The following is an 18,825-nucleotide window of genomic DNA, read 5'->3' as shown; positions in this document are numbered from 1 at the left end:
GCGTTTAAAGCGATTTGATTGGTCTATGGGAAAGGGGGTCGGAAAGCAGAAACATGGTGCGTGGCTTGTCGGCTACAGGTGGCGCCTGCTGAAGCCAATCAGTTGGCCAAGTGGCGCGGCCACGCCTCCTTTTTCCGCTGCTCTTACTTGCCGCAGTTCCTTTTTATTTCTTGTTTTCTTATTTTTGGTAGGATCTTGCTCCTACTATTCCATGGCGGATTAATTTCGTGCGTACCTAAATTTGGTCTCGACCAATAGGGTTCGAGATATTGCGCGAGGCGCAAAAAGCCTAATTTTTGCAAATTAATTAGGTCAAAATTTGAATCTTGTGAGCTATCACAAAATTGATAAAATTTGATAAATTTTGTGAGTTGACACCAAATTCTTTAATTTTATTCTCAGAGAGCAGTTAGCGCGTCTCCTGATTGAGCACTTTCATGCAGACCTTAATCTTGATACTTCGGGAAATTCATGCTACTCAGCTGCGAGTGAATACTAATTGTCATGGCATACCAATACTAAGAGTTCAGCCGGGGAACATAGCATAGGAAAAATACTCAATAAGCCATACATTAATGAATAATGCAGGTGAGAGATTAATAAAATTTATAGAATGTTTGGGATTGTTGCTACATACACCATTCTGAATAAATTTTATATATAAATATACTGAGTTGTTCAATACATATTGTAAGTGAAGAGGCCTGGGCACTCATCACTCTTAAATGGCTCAGCTTCTTTGCAGAACGACAACGCATTAAATGCATGGTTTTACAATTTTAACCATGAACTAAAAACCACCATCAACACATATCTAGAAAAGGCAGCACCTGCTGATAAGCATTATGGGATGCTCATGTATTTGGTATAGGTCACATTAGTTTCCAGATTACCTTTATTTCCTAAATTTCCAAGATCATTCTAACATATCTTCAATACCAATTTTAACTGAGAATCGCTTTATGTCTGAGCCACACAACCATTAAGCCAAGTTGTACCTATCTTTTAACTAAGAGAGCCATCACTTTATTTAGCGAAGAACTGTTTACTTGGTCTGAATTATACGAAGTTGTGGTAGTCAATTTGTATAACGACTTAATTCTAAGAGTATTCAAAACTGGATTAGGTCCTGGGTTATTCTGCCATGCAGTTTTCCTCGTAAATAAAATCTTACGTCTTATGCCATTAATTTACCTTATGTAATATAACTATCGTTGTAGTTATAATCAAGTAACTGCACTTGTACGTTAATCTACTTGGTAAAGATCTCATAGTTAGCTCGATTTCGAACTCTGACTATTTACCAAGTTATACCTTGTTAAAATTATCTTTTGATAATTATTATTTTTGTAACCGATCAAAAAAAAAGGATAATTATTATTTTTGTAAGATTATATAACGTGTGTCTGTCTAGGTTGATATCAAAAAGACTTTGGTATACTCGGGATCTTCGTCGTTTCAAAAGCTTTTATCACTATCTCTTTGAGCCATAAGTTGCTTATTAGTTCTACATTATTCGCATAACAAATAACCAACAACTTTGCAGTGATTGTAAATTCTAAGGATCTTAGGAACATTGATACTATGATAGAACCCTCCGTATTTTGTCTTAATCCAAATTTTGTCAGGGATACTCTTTGCAAGATTTATTTCAACGAACGCAGTAGTATAATACCCTACCTCCTTGTTCAAAATCATATCATCAACATGAAAAGGTCTACAAAAATCTTTCCAATGGATGAAATTATCCGTTCTTTAATTATAATATTTAACATTCAAACCGGGAAACTGAACCCAAACTAAAAGTGGATAACAATTTTTAGTTTTCTTGTATAAAATTGGGTTCCCAATCCCTAATCTCAAAATTTTAAATCCAACTACGAATACAAACCCCAAATTTGCTTATTAACTTCTTCATTTTCCAATTTGATTTCCTACGAAGAAATTACTTGAACTTTACCCTTCACTACCAGCATTTTTAATTTCAAGAGTTCCAACCTACCGATTAAACTGAATCTCCATTCATTTATAGTCTCATCAATCACATCATCAAGAATATCAATTGCAGGATAATCATCATGCTTCCCGCATTCCGCTAAACTCGAAGAACATATTAATCAAAGAAAATGTTGAGATCTAGAAGAATTCCTTCCCATATTCCTCCCAAATCTTAGATTAGATTCAGACATATTAAAGAGTGCAGAAATTGAAACAAACTCATACACCAATCTTCAAGATAAACAAAGATTCAAGAAACACTACAGATATTAATGAATCTTTTACATGAATCAAACTTTTCTCACATGAATCACTATTGAAGATGAGAAAAATTGAAATAAAGAACTTGGCTTTCTATCAAATAACGCGGCCAAAGTCTATATGTTTTCTCCTTTTTTACACGCTTTAATTGTTACATTTATAGTAAAACTTCTATGAATTAAAAGCCTTGAGATAGCTAACCTCGACCAATTTAGCGAAGTAGTAATTTATCGATAAATTAATAAGTTAATAATATATCGAAACACTCCATTTTTAATTTTTTTTTAAAAAAAATGTAGATCATTTTCCTATAATAACAAATATCAAGTGACTTAATAAAGATGTGCAAGTCGTTGAAGATGAAGACGTTGATGAACATGGATTGATAATAAAAAAATTTGAATAATCTTATCAAATGAAGGTCGGCGTTTTGCTAGACTATCCAGATGAAAATGGTATCACTATGTAAATTTTGATAGGCCAAAAAATTATTGGGAATGTCATCAAATCCCTCATGAATAAAAACTAGAGGATGATAGTTCCTGTGGAGCGGGTTTCTCGTAAAGAAACACTCTTATCAATAGTAAAAATAAAAAAAATTCTCCTATAATATGAGAAAAACACTCAATAACTTCTCAAAGAACTACTAAACTTAAATATGAAATCCAATGTAGTATAAAAATGATTAAAAAACAAACAATTTTGTACTACTATATTAATAAGGTACCGTCCATATTGTAGTGCTATTACAATTCTAATTACTAATTCATACCATATGAATCGCCGTATTCAAAACTTATATTATTCTTTTAGCTTATAAATTTGACAAAATTATTAACATGCCGGTTCAAGTTGGGATTAACAAAAACTACAGTATTATTTTAACGAGATTATTAATTTATTGTGGATTAAGTTTTAAAGTAATCCGAAATTTAAAAAATCAGTGTTAAACACAACTGACCGGCGTTAATTAAACATAAATTAATTAATTAAAAATAACATTATTTAACTAACCTTGGGACGCCGACTATAATATTGAAATTTTGAGGATTCAACCACAACACCAGTCACAAAATTGAAACCCAAATCCAAATATTCCATAAATTTATAGTAGGGGGATATGTAAGGTTGATCACGACAAAATGGTCTGCTTTGGTTATGGATATCATGTCATCAGGGCGGCACTTTTTTTTTTTTAAGAAGTGTCATCTTTCTGTGGAAAATATGTAAGAAAATTTCTCTATAATTAGTCGGAGAGATCCAATGGTAACGTAATAAACCAGAACCAAGTCGTAGGCATCACTAAGTGGCGGCCAAGACACTACTGGGAGTGCGAAAGTTGGAAGCCATACACTTTCATACCCAATCAGCTGACTTTTCGACAACGATGTGTTTAATACAATTTGGTATGCTATCAGATAACATTCTCTTCGATACATCATAGGATGAACTCCGGTGGATTTTGACGCTTCAGCTACTTAATTTTAAGGATTAGACTTTGACTTTAAATTTTGGAATATCTAAATCTGAAGACTTAAAAGGCCTGGACGAATAAAGCTTTCACGTTGAACGGTAAGGAAATTCTGGCTTCCTATTAGTCGAAAGAGGTGTTTCTTGAATTTTGTGAAACGAGCGTTTTGGTGGGGACACTTGGTAATGTATGATTGGCATAAAAAAAATAGAAAAAAAATAAAGAAAAGGAAAATAAATTAAATTTGGAATTCATGACGTGATAATATTTAGGTAAGGACACTTGGCAACGTATGATTGGTTTAAAAATTTACAAACTCAAACGGAAAACCTAATTTACCGTGTTTGGAATTTTATGAAAGTCGAAATTCATATTGGAACTCGAGTACCTACCATACTGGGACTTGTTTTTCCAAATTAATATTAAAAAAAATCTTTTCCATTACTCGAGTACCTACCATACTGGGACTTGTTTTTCGAAATTCATAGAGAAGTTTTTGTAAATGGAATTATTATTTCAATTACTGAATATAGGTGTGTAACTTCTAGATACACATTTATTATGGATGTGTAACTTCAAAATACACATGAGTTAAACACGCCATATGCCCATGTTAACTATTTCGTGACGTATGAATGTGTAACTATTGCGTATACATGTCATACAGATGTGTAACTTCTAGTTACACATGCCATACGGATATGTAACTTCTAGTTACACATTCCATATGGATGTGTTGGGAGATGGTGGTGGTGGGAGGCGGTGGTCGGCGGCGGCAGTTGGTGGTTGGAGGTGGTCACAGGTGGCTGGCGGTGGTGGTCGGAGGTGGTTTGACGGTGGTAGTCGGAGGTGGTTGGTAGCGGTGGTTGTCGGAGGTGGTTGGTGGTGGTCCAGGTGGTTGGAACATCATCACATAATATTTAAATAATTTGGGGCCTAGATTTAAATTTTATTTAATTATGGGCTTGACAATATATAAAAGGAACCACAATATTGGGCATACCAAAATCTTCTTAAGCATACAAGGCACTAGTCCTAACTTGGGTGACCTTATAAGGGGTACCCTATGGGGTGGTTCAATTACCTATATGCCCTTAAATCCTTTAAATTACTACTAATCTATCCCTAACCCTAATACAAAACCTATAATCAACTACACCTAAAATCAGTTTCATTCACCTTCTTCTTCTTCCTCTCCACGGCCGAACTCATTCATCCTTTCCTTTCTTTTTCTTTTCATCGCGGAAATTTAATTGTCGATTCGTGAAACTTTAATCGACGAGTAAACTCATCTATATAATGGGTCGTCGTAAGGAAGTATCTCGTTCAAATCGATCGATTGAACAACCTATTGATGAAGAAGAAGATTTAGAGAGTGAAGAACAAACTCAAAATCAACCACAAAATCAACCGGAAGAAGATATTGAAGAAGAACCAACTCCATAAATGAGAATAAGAAGGTTAGTTCTACAAACCCATCTCATATTTGACGTTTTTGATTGTTTTGGTCGATTTAATTCGTCAAAATCATGTGTTCTGCGGCGGTTACAGGGTATGGTTCGGCTTAAAACAAATGTTAGATGTGCGCCGAGCTGTTCTTGGAACTGAACCCTGAAAGTGCATATGAACGGCTCAGCGTAGATCTGAAATCCATTTTGAGCCGAACTTAGTGACACAGAGACTTATATTTAGAATCGGCTTATTCGATGGTGTTAGTTTTGTGCCGAATATATTTTGTGAATTTCAGAAATTTTGTATGTGCGTAGGATCGGCTTGTATGGTAGTATTAGTTTTGTGCCGAATAAATGTTGTTTGAATTTCAGAATTTTTGCATGTACTTAGGATCGGCTTGTATGGTAGTATTAGTTTTGTGCCGAATAAATGTTGTTTGAATTTCAGAATTTTTGCATGTGCTTAGGATCGGCTTGTATGGTTTTATTAGTTTTGTGCCGAATAAATGTTGTTTGAATTTCAGAATTTTTGCATGTGCTTAGGATCGGCTTGTATGGTTGTATTAGTTTTGTGCCGAATAAATGTTGTTTGAATTTCAGAATTTTTGCATGTGCTTAGGATCGGCTTGTATGGTTGTATTAGTTTTGCGCCGAATAAATGTTTAAATTCATAAGTCTAGATTCGGCTTATTCGATAGTATTAGGGCTGCGCCGAATATCATTGTTAAAATTTCATAAATTTTACAAGTGTATAGGATCGGCTTATTTATATGATATCATGTTGCGCCGAATACATGTTTGAGTTCATAATCATAGATTCGGCTTATTCGACGGTATCGGTTGTGAGCCGAATATTTAGGATCGTCTTATACTTGTTTTGTGGTATGAGCCGATCCACTCTCTGTGTAAGATAATAAAAATTTCAAGACATGATTCATACTTGCGCCGAATTAGTCTTATAACTTTCATACTTGTGTCAGGACCAATGCCGCGGGTAGGGAGATGTTGAAAAAAATGAAGGACAAAATTGATTGCAAAAAACCAATACCGTGGAAGAACAAAACTACCTCTACAAAAAGTGGGATGCAATCATCAACAAAGGAGAAGGACCTGAGGAACCCGCACAAAAGCCTACCACTAAGAAGAGGGGTCGTGGTTAAATGCCCTTTTATGTTTCCAACTTCCTTTTAATGTTTTTCTTAAGTTTTAAGTACACTTTTATGGTGTTGCAAACACCTTTGCTTTTAGGTGCTCAACTTTGTTTTTAATGGTGCTGGGATTGGGTTATGGACACCTTCAATTTAATGTTTTAATGAATAGCTTAACAGTTATGCGCCGAATGTATAGAGTTCGGCTTATCCTCTAATGTTAGTTACGCGCCGAATCATTTGTCCTTCAGGTTCGGCTTTTTCTATAATTTGAGTTATAAGCCGAGCCTTAAAAATCATTATTGGTGTAATCCAGTATACAGTTCGGCTTAAATCTCACCAATATGGTGAGCCGAATCTGTAAAAATTTTCAAATTTTTTAAAAAAATAGTTGTTATTTATATAGGTTCGGTTTATGTTCTAAAATTTCTATAAGCCGAACCTTTACCTTTTTTCACGAAAATCTAGGAACGACTCTTTTTTTGAAAGATATAGCCGTTGTAAAACTATATTCTATATATGCATACATGTTTTTTCATATTCTTAACCACATATGCTCAACAAATGGCACCCCCAACTCCTAAGTTTACTCTAGAAGAAGATTTATCTCTTTGCACTAATTATGTAGCATACTATCCAAAGAAGGGTGAAGAACGACGAGTAAACGGTCTGATGAGTATGTACTACTTGGTTAGAATTCATGAAGCCTTCAGCACAGAAACAGGTAATCCTCACAACCGGGATAGTGCGTCCTTGTTTTGCCTAATTATAAGTATTAAGAAAAAAGTCACAGACTTCATAGCTTTAGTTCGGATTGTGAGTTGATATCGAATATCCTCAAATGGTATGATACCATCCTTGTACCGAAGTAGGTCATGGCGGCATGGAAGTCCCATAGATTTCTTCATTGTACAAACACACTCTTCCTCCAAGGTGGCGCCTAATGTCTTAATCAAATCCACTTCTTTCATCAACAAGTCGATGCATAGATGGGAGACTCTATAAGTTAATTCCCATAGCCAATTAGTACCATAATTATTGTGTCTAAACATAAGGTCATGCTCGAACGCGGTTTTAATTCTCACAACATCACTTTTGAAATATTCATCAATTGCATCAAAAACCGTGACAAAAGTGTCAACACAACCAAAAAGGTTCTTCTTCAACCGATAATGAGCCGACTCTACCATACTTGTGGCTTGGTTGTCGAAGTGTTTGTGCCGATTTGTGAAACAACTCACGAACCTTTCTTTATTAGGTTCCAACACATCTTTGACCAAGTAAGTAATGACATCGGGGTAGGCGGTCTTCCAATGCTTAATAAGCATTTTAAAATTTTCTTCATAGACATCCTCGGTGATTGACCACATCAAAGCTTCCCATTCGCCTTGGAAAGAAGCCCACAACATCTCATTATGTTCATATGCTTTCAAGAATTCCTTCTTTTTCTTTACTCGTGTCTCCAACGGTAGCTTAGCAATATTCTCTAATTCTTTCAACTTAAGTGGTTGAATTATCGGTTGACATTTTTTCCTCACATTGCACCATATGTGAAACGTACAAAGAAAATTGAATGCATCCGGAAATACCTTCTTAATAGCATACATCAAAGATGAATCTTGATCGGAAACGAACACTTTAGGAAGAGCACCCTCCCGGAAGATTAACTTCAATTGTTCTAACCCCCAAACATAACTCTCTTTCTTCTCGTTTTTCATGAAACAAAAAGCCACGGTGAACGTTGCATTTTTCGAAGTATGCCCCACAATGTTCATCAATGGCATCTCATATTTATTAGTCTTGTACGTGCAATCCAATATAATAACTTGTGGGAAGCATAGAGCCAATTGGGCGCATTCCGGGTGGGCAAGGAAAAGGTGTGTGACTTGACCGAAGTCATCCAACTTCTTTTGGCAAGCATAGTTATTCTTCACCCCTAACCACATTACTTGTTGCATCACCATCCTACCTTGCAAATTGAGTATTCTAATCTTTTGTCTTGCATTGTAGATAGTTTGAATAGTCGACTTGTTATTGTTGTTGTCCGCCTTCAATTTGCTAAGAATCCTAGAAGGTGGCAAACGTGCTCGTGTCATTTTATCCACTTCTAGCATCTCGTCGGGTTTGAGTCGCGCTACTTTCGCATGTCCATGAAGGTCTTTGGGACGTGGGTGGTTATGAAGACAATCCATATCTTTATTCATTATCCAATATTGATCTTCTTTGTTCATGGACTTATTCTTGAGGTTGAAAACGATCTTGAAAGGGCAATTTCTTTTCTTCGTCTTCGTTCTATTCTTTCTCCCGGTCTTCCCAACGTATACAGTACCCTTTTTAACCTTGCTAGCGCCGGTTCCACTACGCTCATAAATCATTTCAAACCGATCCCATCGGCTTTGTTGTCCTTTAACTAGTACACAATTTATCTTCATCGCGTGTTCCTCAAACCAATCCAGAACTTCTGGTTTAGTTTTCCATATCTACGTTCATTCCAAAACAAGTAATTAGTAAGAAAAACTTTGGAATATTCCGACAACATTAAGGTAAACAAAAGGTTCTTACATACCAAATCATTTTGGAAGTGATCCTTGGTATCCTCGTGAATTATGTCTACTGGATCAGGTTGATTTTTCATGGGTCCAAGCACGATCTACAAAGAATATCACAAGGTTAAACACTAGAAAGGGAATATAATAACAAGGTTCGGCACATTCGATAATCACATTATGTGCCGAACTATAAACATTTACAGGTTTCGGCTTATACGATATCCTCAATATGTGCCGAACCACGAACAATATTTTAACCCAAAAATTAACAAATTCATGTTCGGCTCAGACGATAATCATATTATGTGCCGAACCTTGAACATAAGAGGTTTCGGCTTATACGATATCCTCAATATGTGTCGAACCACGAACAATATTTTAACCCAAAAATTTACAAATTCATGTTCGGCTCAGACTATAATCATATTATGTGTCGAACCTTAAACATAAGAGGTTTCGGCTGATACGATATTCTCCATATGTGTCGAACCAATAACAATATTTCAACCCAGAAATTAAAAAATTATGTTCGGCACATACGATTTTGGATATGTAAGCCGAATTAATAATGATTCTATTCCGGGCTATTCAGGATGTTGTTCGGCTTACTATGAAACTTTCATATAAGCCGAACTAGTGTCTAGAAAAAGGGTTGGAATTGGAAATTATAGGTTCGGCGCATGCAGTAAACAGATTCAGTAAGCCGAACCGCTCATCAATTGGTAGATTCGGCTCATAGATGTGAGCCGAACCTCAACCTGTTTCGCCGAACCATGATTCAAAAAACCTAACTTTTGATAATTGAGAGCTCTAAAAGTGAGATTAAGTATAGGATATAAGTGTACCTGTGTATTAGAAGCATTCGGTTCCTCATCAATGTCTTCATCATCAGGATTTGGCTCATAAAAATCATCATCTTGAGTTTGTGTTTGAGTTTGAGCTTGAGTTTGAGTGGGTGTAAAATCATTCTCATAATCTAAGAAATCAGCCATTTGGGAATCATTGGTGTAGTTGATGTGTATTTTCCTAGGTTTTTTAGATGATATATGACCCTCCTCATCCTCCATTGAATCAAGAATTAGAATTTTCTCACTTTCTCCTTCTCTCCTTCTTAACCAAACCAAAACTTTGATTTTTTTTTCCTCAAATTTTTCATCTAAACAACTCTTATAATTCAGAAAATTATTTTAATCACTAAACAAAATATTTAATCACTGATCAAGATTATTAACACTAATATGTAAAGGGCAGATTTGCCATTAAAAAAAATTTGGGTTAAGGGGTTATCTGATTTTGCTATTTCACAACCTTTTTTGTCTTCATTCAGTATGCCATGGAAGATTTTGGTATGCCCAATATTATGGTTCTATAAAAGGGTATGAATGTCTTTTAATAACTCCGGGCCTAGATTTAAACTTCTTTTAATTAAGTACCTCATATTATGAGTTATCCATGGGTTGGGCCTGAGCCTAATTTTCCCTTCTTGAATTTTGTGAAACGAGCGTTTTGGTGGGGACATTTTGCAATGTATGATTGGTATAAAAAGAATAGAAAAAAATAAAGAAAAGGAAAATAAATTAAATTTGGAATTCATGACGTGATAATATTTAGGTAAGGACACTTGGCAACGTATGATTGGTTTAAAAATTTACAAACTCAAATGGAAACCTAATTTACCGTGTTTGAAATTTTATGAAAGTCCAAATTCATATTGGAACTCGAGTACCTACCATACTGGGACTTGTTTTTCCAAATTAATATTAAAAAAAAATCTACATATTTCACACATAGTTTCTGCGAAGATAAAAAGAAAAATAAATAAAATATGCACATATTCTACACTTATTTTATGCATTTGCCCCGCCACGTTAAATCAATAATACATCATCACGGGACGGGACCCGCGCACACCAAATCAAAAGCATCACCACGGGGGGCGAAGCCACGCGCACAACAAATCGAAAATACTTCGCCACTCCCGTGCACACCAAGTTAAATATGCCCAATGTGTAACACGGGCACAAATCTAGTACGTCTAATATACATTTCCAGAGCCATCGAGGAATCCTTGATGACTTCTTCTTTGTTCTCGTATTGTATTAGAATTTCTCTTCTTCCTCTTATTTCAATCTCCGACAGATATATATACATCGTGACCGAAAACCCGAGGGATAAGGAGGAAAACGAACGAAAAGGATTCCAGATGAACTTGAAGACGATCTGTAACTAATTATCACGGTCAATCACTAAGCAATAGAAGGTATGCTATCCTTGATACTGAATCTCACCCCTAAGTTTGAGTATAATTCGTGAATTCTATAATATATATAGTTCGTTTATTAGTTTGGTTAAACATTCGTCAGGCTTGATTTAACTTGGATAAGACAAGTCGCACGAAGTACCACAGCCATGATTCATATGTCTCATTAAATACTGCTTGATCGATATGCTATACCATTGACATTCTTCAATTTTAAAACCAACGCGCAAAACCAATACTCAGTGTTATTTAAACTTTTTGATCAACAGCAATTAATTAATATTCAGTACTCAAAAGGCCATCTCAGCTCTCATACTGATTGCAACAAGCTGTTAAATAAAGAAGATAAAAGATTAAAATTAAGAAGATGTATAGTAATTTCAAAGAACAAGCCATAGAATACGTGAAACAAGCTGTCAAAGAAGATAATGAAGGGAACTACGCCAAGGCTTTTCCATTGTACATGAATGCTTTAGAGTATTTTAAGACCCATTTGAAATATGAGAGAGATCCTAAGATTAAAGAAGAAATATCTCAGAAGTTTGCTGAATATCTAAAGAGAGCTGAAGAGATACGTGCTGTTCTCGATGATCCTCGACCGCAACCTCATATAATCCAAGACCCTGTGGTACGTACTTCCCAAACCTTTAATCGTTTACATATGAATTTTAAGTTTCAACTTTCTTTCTTTAATGTGTTATCAGAAGCATGCTATCGATTATGTTAAACGAGCTGTTAAAGAAGATAATGAAATGAATTATGCCAAAGCTTTTCCATTGTATATGAATGCCTTGGAATATTTTAAGACCTATTCGAAGTATGAGCCGAATTTGAAGATTAGAGAAGCAGTACAACAAAAATTTAGTGAATATTTGAGGAGAGCTGAGGAGTTGCGTGTTATTCTGGATTATGGTAATCCTCAAGCCCAGAAAGCTAGTCCTTCAACTGAAGAGATCCCACAGGTAATTACGTCCCCCAACCTAACTAAACTAAGGAAATCTATCATACTGCGTCAAATTAGTTTTCACTTATTCAAGTATCGAGATTATTTATTTTTTGTGGAAGTTTTCAATTCACCCCAAATGAATATGCATCTTATTTTTTTTAATATGTGAATTTAGTGAAATAATAGTCTGAATTTCTTATCACCTAATTATATCACTTGTATTCTCTTCAAGAACTATACAAATGGCTTATATAATTATTCTTTCACATCCTTCTTATGTTTACTGAAAAGAATATAAATTAGGTTAGATATATCACTTATTCCCTCCATTTTTGGAAAAGTGAAAAAGTGAAAGTATCTCTTTTTTAAAAACAGAAGGAGTATTATATTACTTGTCAAGCAATCCCATAACAGGAAAACAACTCCCCGTCTCTATGAAACTGAGGGGGTATACGAGCAGGGGAGGAGGCAACTCACGGCAAAGGCAATTGTCTTGCCTTCCCCATTTCCTTACTAGAGCAACCCCATAGAAAAATATAAACGAGTTTTTGTCTACCCTAGAAAAGCCCAAGTCAAATATGTAAAGGGTATATAAAAAAGAAAAAAACAAATACGACTCACTCTTTTTCCTTCTGCTTTTGCTATTGTCTTCCCGTATTTCCTTCTGCTATGAACATAAAGCTTGAATATCACCATTACCTGATACTTTGAAAAATCTATAGAGATTTAGTGCTCTGCATTGTCCTAAATCGGTGCTAGATCTCTTGTTGTAATGCAATTTTTCAGAATTTTTAAATATTCAGTCTTTTTTTTCTATGTCATATTTTTTTTATTGCCTACCCTCTTTCGAAATACTGGCTACGAGAATTCGAGTTATACTTACATGTCCTTATACTTTGTTACACTTCTGACATTTGCTAATTAGCAATTAATGCCTTAACGATTCTATATGATAATGGAACTTTCAGGTTAGCAAGGATGATTCCAACACGAGCTCAAGTGGTTGAAGAAAAAAGACTATCATCCGCGTAAACACATTGATGGACCGAGGGATTGTAGTTTCAAAGACACTAATATGGTAAAAAAGAAAGAAAAGAAAAAGAATGTTATTATCCTGTATTCAATGGGGATAATGCTGCATAATTCTCTAAATTCTAAGAAATAACAATTGTGGTTTTTTTTTTCTTTGAAGCATCGTGGATGTGTATGTATCGTGGTGTTAAAAGTACTACACAAGTTTACTCCTATCAAAGTAATTAATATCGCGTATACAAAAGATTTTATCAGTTTTTATCGGCTATACATTATTAAAATTAATTTCAAATATCTATAAAAATCATAGTCAAAAACAATAATAAACGTCAACATTTCTTAAACTTCCAAAACAAGAGGCAGTTAACATACATTCTCATTAACTTCCTTTCCTAGAAATTGCCTATACACAATCAAAACTTAATGCTGACACTCTAACAAGTTAAGGGTTGCAGAAAAATTCTCAAACAAAGAAGGCAATCAGTTTGCCGCACCATTAACGATTTATGGATCAATTTGTTTTCCGAAACAAATAAAATGCCCTAACTCGTTCGTGTTTAGTTTACTAGATCTTTGTTACAGATGATACTGAAATACCTAATTTTCCTTTCATAGATTTCATCTTTATTAGAAATGATACTGGAACCGATAATATCAGTGTATAGGTAAAAGCGATATATCGGTCAGTATTGGCCGATACGAACATTTTTATCGTTCCATCTTAGTATCGGTAATATTTTCGATATCGTATAGGTATTGTCCGATATCCGATAAAAACCTGTAATATCGGCATGTACAACCGATATTGACTACCTTCCTCCTATCAAACAAAAAGATTAGAGGTGTATTTGGTACCATTTCATGTTCAATTGGTATCAGAGCGGGTTCGTGTACTATGATGTTACCACCGACATGACGAATATAAAGTCATTGTTACTCCTATAGGGGATGTCATTTTATAGATTCCTAGTGTGTTCTAGAAACCATTGTACTTGTCTTGATCTGAATAAATTCATTGATAATCTTTGTCATGAGAAACAACGATTCATAAGGAAAATTGATGGCATCCATTGTGATCTAGATATCAAGAATTTTGATCTCCGAGAAGGATTTGAAAAAGAAAGGGGTCTTCAAAAAGGATTGGATGATCCTATTCGTGTTAACAAGGAAACTGTTGCCATGTTAGTTGAATCAAATGCTACCTTAGCAAAACCTCTTGAGGATTTGAAATCCTAAAAAGAATCATCCAATATCTCTAAGAATTTGTTTCATCCATCTCTTGATTCTTGTTTAAATAATTGTCGACGATCAGGAGATAAGCGAGGCCTTGGCTTTGTAAATCCTGATGTGACTCAGATTCCATCGAAAGCACCTGATGATGCAACCGCCACTTTTGTTGGCTCTTGTATGTTTTGTGGTTCTTGTAATCATTACCTACATACATGTAAGCTCTTTCGATAGAAGTTTAAGTTTTCTAAATTTCTTCACAAAAGAGCCGAAAAACTTCTTTCAAACGTTAAAAGACTTACAAAAAATCTACAAGATATCCTAATACAGGAAAAAATAATGTCAATATGGGAGCTTTCGCTTCAAAGTTCACTTTATCCTTTCAGTGGTTTCTCAATAGTGGATGTAGCCGACATGGTTCGTGAATTCGGAAGATTTTAAAGGAGAACCTGTAACTATTGGAGATGGAAATGATATATTAGAAAAAACGGAACGATCGGGCTTCCTGGAGTGCCTACAATTTATGATGTTGTTTACGTCAAAGGTGTGTCTACTAATCTTCTTTCTGTCAGTCAAATTTGTGACAAAGGCCATAAAGTTGTCTTCAATTCTAAAGGATGTGATATTTAGGATAAGTCAGGAAAAGTAATTTTTCATGGCATTTGTGGCAAAAATAACTGTTATCTTTTTGATATTCAGTTTAATCTTTGTTGTAATTTATCTAAAGTGGAATCTACACACATACGGATGAGGTTACATCGATTATCGCCTTCTTGGCAAGACCATTAGCAAAGAACTTGTCAGAGGTGTACCCAAAATCAATGCCAAGGTCGATGGTATTTGTGTTGCTTGTAAAAAAGGTAAACAAGCTAGATTTCCGCATAAGTCGTCACAAGACATTGCCATTAAAGCTCCTCTTGATTTAAATCATATGTATCTCTTTAGCCCAGTCCAACAAACTTCTGTTGGTGGGAAGAAATATACTTTGGTAATGGTTGATGATTATACCAGATTCACTTGGGTAGCGTTCGTAGCTCATAAGAATGATACCATAATTAAATTTAGGATTATTGTTAATAGAATCCAGAATGAACAAGGTCGCAAACTAAAGAAAATCAGGAGCTGTCGTGAAACATAATTCAAATATACCAAGGTTTTTTTAGTTCTGTGACACACTGGGTATTATTCAACAATATTTTCTACCTATAACTCCACAAGATAATGAGATTGCAGAAGGAAATAACGGGAATATCCAAGAAATGACCAGGATAATGATCCATAATAAAAACTTACCTTTAAAGTTTTAAGGAGAAGCTATATTTAAAGCATGTTACCTGATCAACCGGGTAATTACGGTCACGTACCTTGAATACTCCTTATGAATTATGGTATGGTAAGAAACCTAACTTGAATTATCTCCTTATGTTTGGAAGCAAGTGCTACATTCTCAAGGATTGAGAACAAAAAGGGAAATTTGATTCCAAAAGTGACGAAGGAGCTTTCCTAGGGCATGCCTCTGATAGTTGTAGTTTCCGAGTATACAATCTCAGAACCAATGTCATGATTGAATCATCAAATATTATTATTGATGACTTGAGCAATTTTCATCACAACAACTCTTCTGCTAAATTGCCTCCTATAGAGACAACAGAGAAAGTCAAAGAAGCGCCAACATAAATATAAATTGTACCAACTGTTACTGATCTCGATGTGTCTAGTGACTGGGAGAAAATCCCTGACAAGGGTGTTCCCATTGAACATACCACTGCTCGACATTTGTGGGTTCGAAGGAATCGTGATACAAACAGTATCATTACGGAACAGACTCTACTGTTAAAACGCGAGATCAGCTTCAAAATATGTGTAACTTTGCATGCTAGCATGTCTATCGCAAGTTGATCCCAAGAACATTGATGAAGCTCTAACCGACCCTGTCTGGGTTAATGATATTCATGATGAGTTAAATTAATTCAATATACAAGATGTTTGGATCCTTGTACCTTTCCCTTCCAATGTAAATATTGTAGATAGCAAATGGATATTCAAGAACAAGTCAAATGAATTCGGAATGGTGGTTCAGAATAAAGCAAGACTTGCCGCTCAAGGCTATTCACAAATTAAAAAGATTGATTTTGATGAAACCTTTGATCGTGTTGTACGTCTTGAGTCCATAAGTTTGTTATTAGCTCATGCTTGTTTTCTCAAGATTAAGATATATCAAATGGAAGTGAATCCGCATTGTTAAATGGATGTCTTAAGCAAGAGATGTATGCTGCCCAACCCAAAGGATTTGAAAGTCCGGAAAATATCGATCATGTATTTAAGCTCAATAAGGTATTAAAACAAGCACCTCAAGCTTGGAATAAAAATCTAACAAATTATCTTCTTAGAAAATGTTTCTCAAGAGGTGAAGCTGATAAAACGTTATTTACCAAATGGAGCAGAAAGGATGTCTTAATAGCTCAGATCTATGTAGATGATATCATCAATGAATGGACATCCAGGAAACTTGGGTGGAGAATTCCCAGATCTCTCTAGGCGAATAGTTTGAAATGAACAATGTTGGTGAACTAAGATACTTCTTGGGGATACAAATTCAACAACATAAGGATGTGATTTATATCTCTCAAGAACAATATGCCAAGGATCTTACCAAAAGATTTGGCTTTGAGAAATCCTCTCCAAAGCTTATTCCCATGTCCACAACTGGGGACTGCAGAGAGACGAGAGTCGTGTCAAAATAGATTAGAAACTCTACATGTATATTATTGGAAGCCTATTACATCTAATAATAACAAGACCTGATATTGATTTCAGTATTGGTTGTTGCGCAAGATTTCAGTCAGATCCTAAAGAGTTTCATCTCGTAGATGTAAAAAGGATCACATGATATGTTAAACATACTATTGGTTATGGTATATTCTACACCTTTGATACTAACACTAAACTTACTGCTTCTTCTGATGCATATTGGGCAGGATGTATGGAAGACACAAAGAGTACATTATGAGGATTTTTTTCATGTGAGGCTAAATCTTGTTGCTTAGCATAACAAGAAACAAAAATCACAATCCTTATCAACATGTATCAAATCCTTATCAATAGATTGTTGTAGGTTCGTGTTGTACTCAACTATTCTAGATGAAACAAATGCTTACTAATAATGGAATAAATACTAGAACTATGAAGATATTTTGTGATAACTCAAGTGTGATTCGAATTACTGAGAATCATGTTGAGCATTCAAGAACAAAGCACATTGACATAAGATATGATTTTATCAGAGATCTCTTTGAAAATGGTATTGTCAAAATTGGGTTTGTGTCTTTTAAATGACAATTTGATAATATTCCCATTAAGACTCTGGATACCAAATGTTCTAGGACTTTCGGCAAGCAATTAGCGTTGTTCTAGTTCATTAATGCAAGCTGGAACCTATACCCCTGATCTTATTCATATCTACTGGGAAGTAAAGTTTGAGTTCCAGTAAATGAATTGATGTCTCTCTTGTCTTCCTCTCTATTGTGTTATACATTGAGTGATGGTCCTAAGTATTTGTATGATACCCTATCTCTGTCTCTTTCGTACTTAGAGGACTACAATTTTCATCTATAAATGTTGAGCTCCACTCCAAAAAGATGTGTCCCATGATCAATCGGTTATGCGACCTATTCAACCAGTAGGTATGGTTGTTGTCAAAATTATTTTTTTTGCATTGTTATTTAAGTTATATATTGACTTGGTGCTACCACATCACTAATAGTGAGTTCAAAATGTAATGACTCACTGTAGATATTAACAATTCTTATGCTCTTAGTACTGAATTCTCCCGGCCTCTGACTCCTAAGCAAGAGACGAGAATAAGACCCATGAGAATTATTACTTAGTAAGCTAAGAAACATATGCGCAAAGGTTCATATCTTATCATAATGTTGGTATTAACTGAAAAAGCGGGGGTCTAACAACACCACCCAATATTTCGCTTAGCAATTTGTATGGACAAACTCCAATATACTTTTTATAAGAATCAACTAGACAGTTAGACTCAACCAATAAAAAGATATATCAAAGAGTTTATATCTCAATCTCTCGATTTGATCTTTACTCAAGCAAATGGAAATCTGCGAGTCTTTATCAAAGAGAGATAACTTGGACGGTACCAAAGACCAATGTCCAAGGATCAATCAATATCAATCAACAACCAAAGTTCGGATTTCCAATTGATGATCTTTAACACACAACCTGTATTATTTCAATTATAAAGATAAACAATATAATGCGGAAAATGAAATAACACAGACACCAGAAATTTGTTAACGAGGAAACCACAAATGCAGAAAAACCCCGAGACCTAGTTCAGATTGAATACACACTGTATTAAGCCGCTACAGACACTAGCCTACTTCAAGCTAACTTCGGACTGGACTATAGTTGAACCCCAATCAGTCTCCCACTAATTCAAGGTACAGTTGTACTCCCTAC

At 35.1% G+C, this 18,825-nt stretch overlaps 1 protein-coding gene across 1 annotated transcript; it reads left to right on the top strand.

Moving 5' to 3' along the window:
* Positions 1–10,939: 10,939 nt before the first annotated feature.
* On the top strand, positions 10,940–13,343 carry LOC113332026 (serine/threonine-protein kinase ULK3-like). Its single transcript, XM_026578689.1, has 4 exons — positions 10,940–11,138; positions 11,408–11,766; positions 11,843–12,100; positions 13,053–13,343. Exons 2-4 carry the CDS (start codon positions 11,506–11,508, stop codon positions 13,089–13,091), a joined length of 558 nt encoding a protein of 185 aa, XP_026434474.1. The 5' UTR covers positions 10,940–11,138; positions 11,408–11,505; the 3' UTR covers positions 13,092–13,343.
* Positions 13,344–18,825: the final 5,482 nt, after the last annotated feature.

Source organism: Papaver somniferum, chromosome 1 (assembly GCF_003573695.1).
Source record: "Papaver somniferum cultivar HN1 chromosome 1, ASM357369v1, whole genome shotgun sequence".
NCBI classification, from domain to species: domain Eukaryota; kingdom Viridiplantae; phylum Streptophyta; class Magnoliopsida; order Ranunculales; family Papaveraceae; genus Papaver; species Papaver somniferum.
The sequence above is the reverse complement of the archived record's forward strand: the minus strand, read 5'-3'. Positions and strand labels throughout refer to the sequence as shown.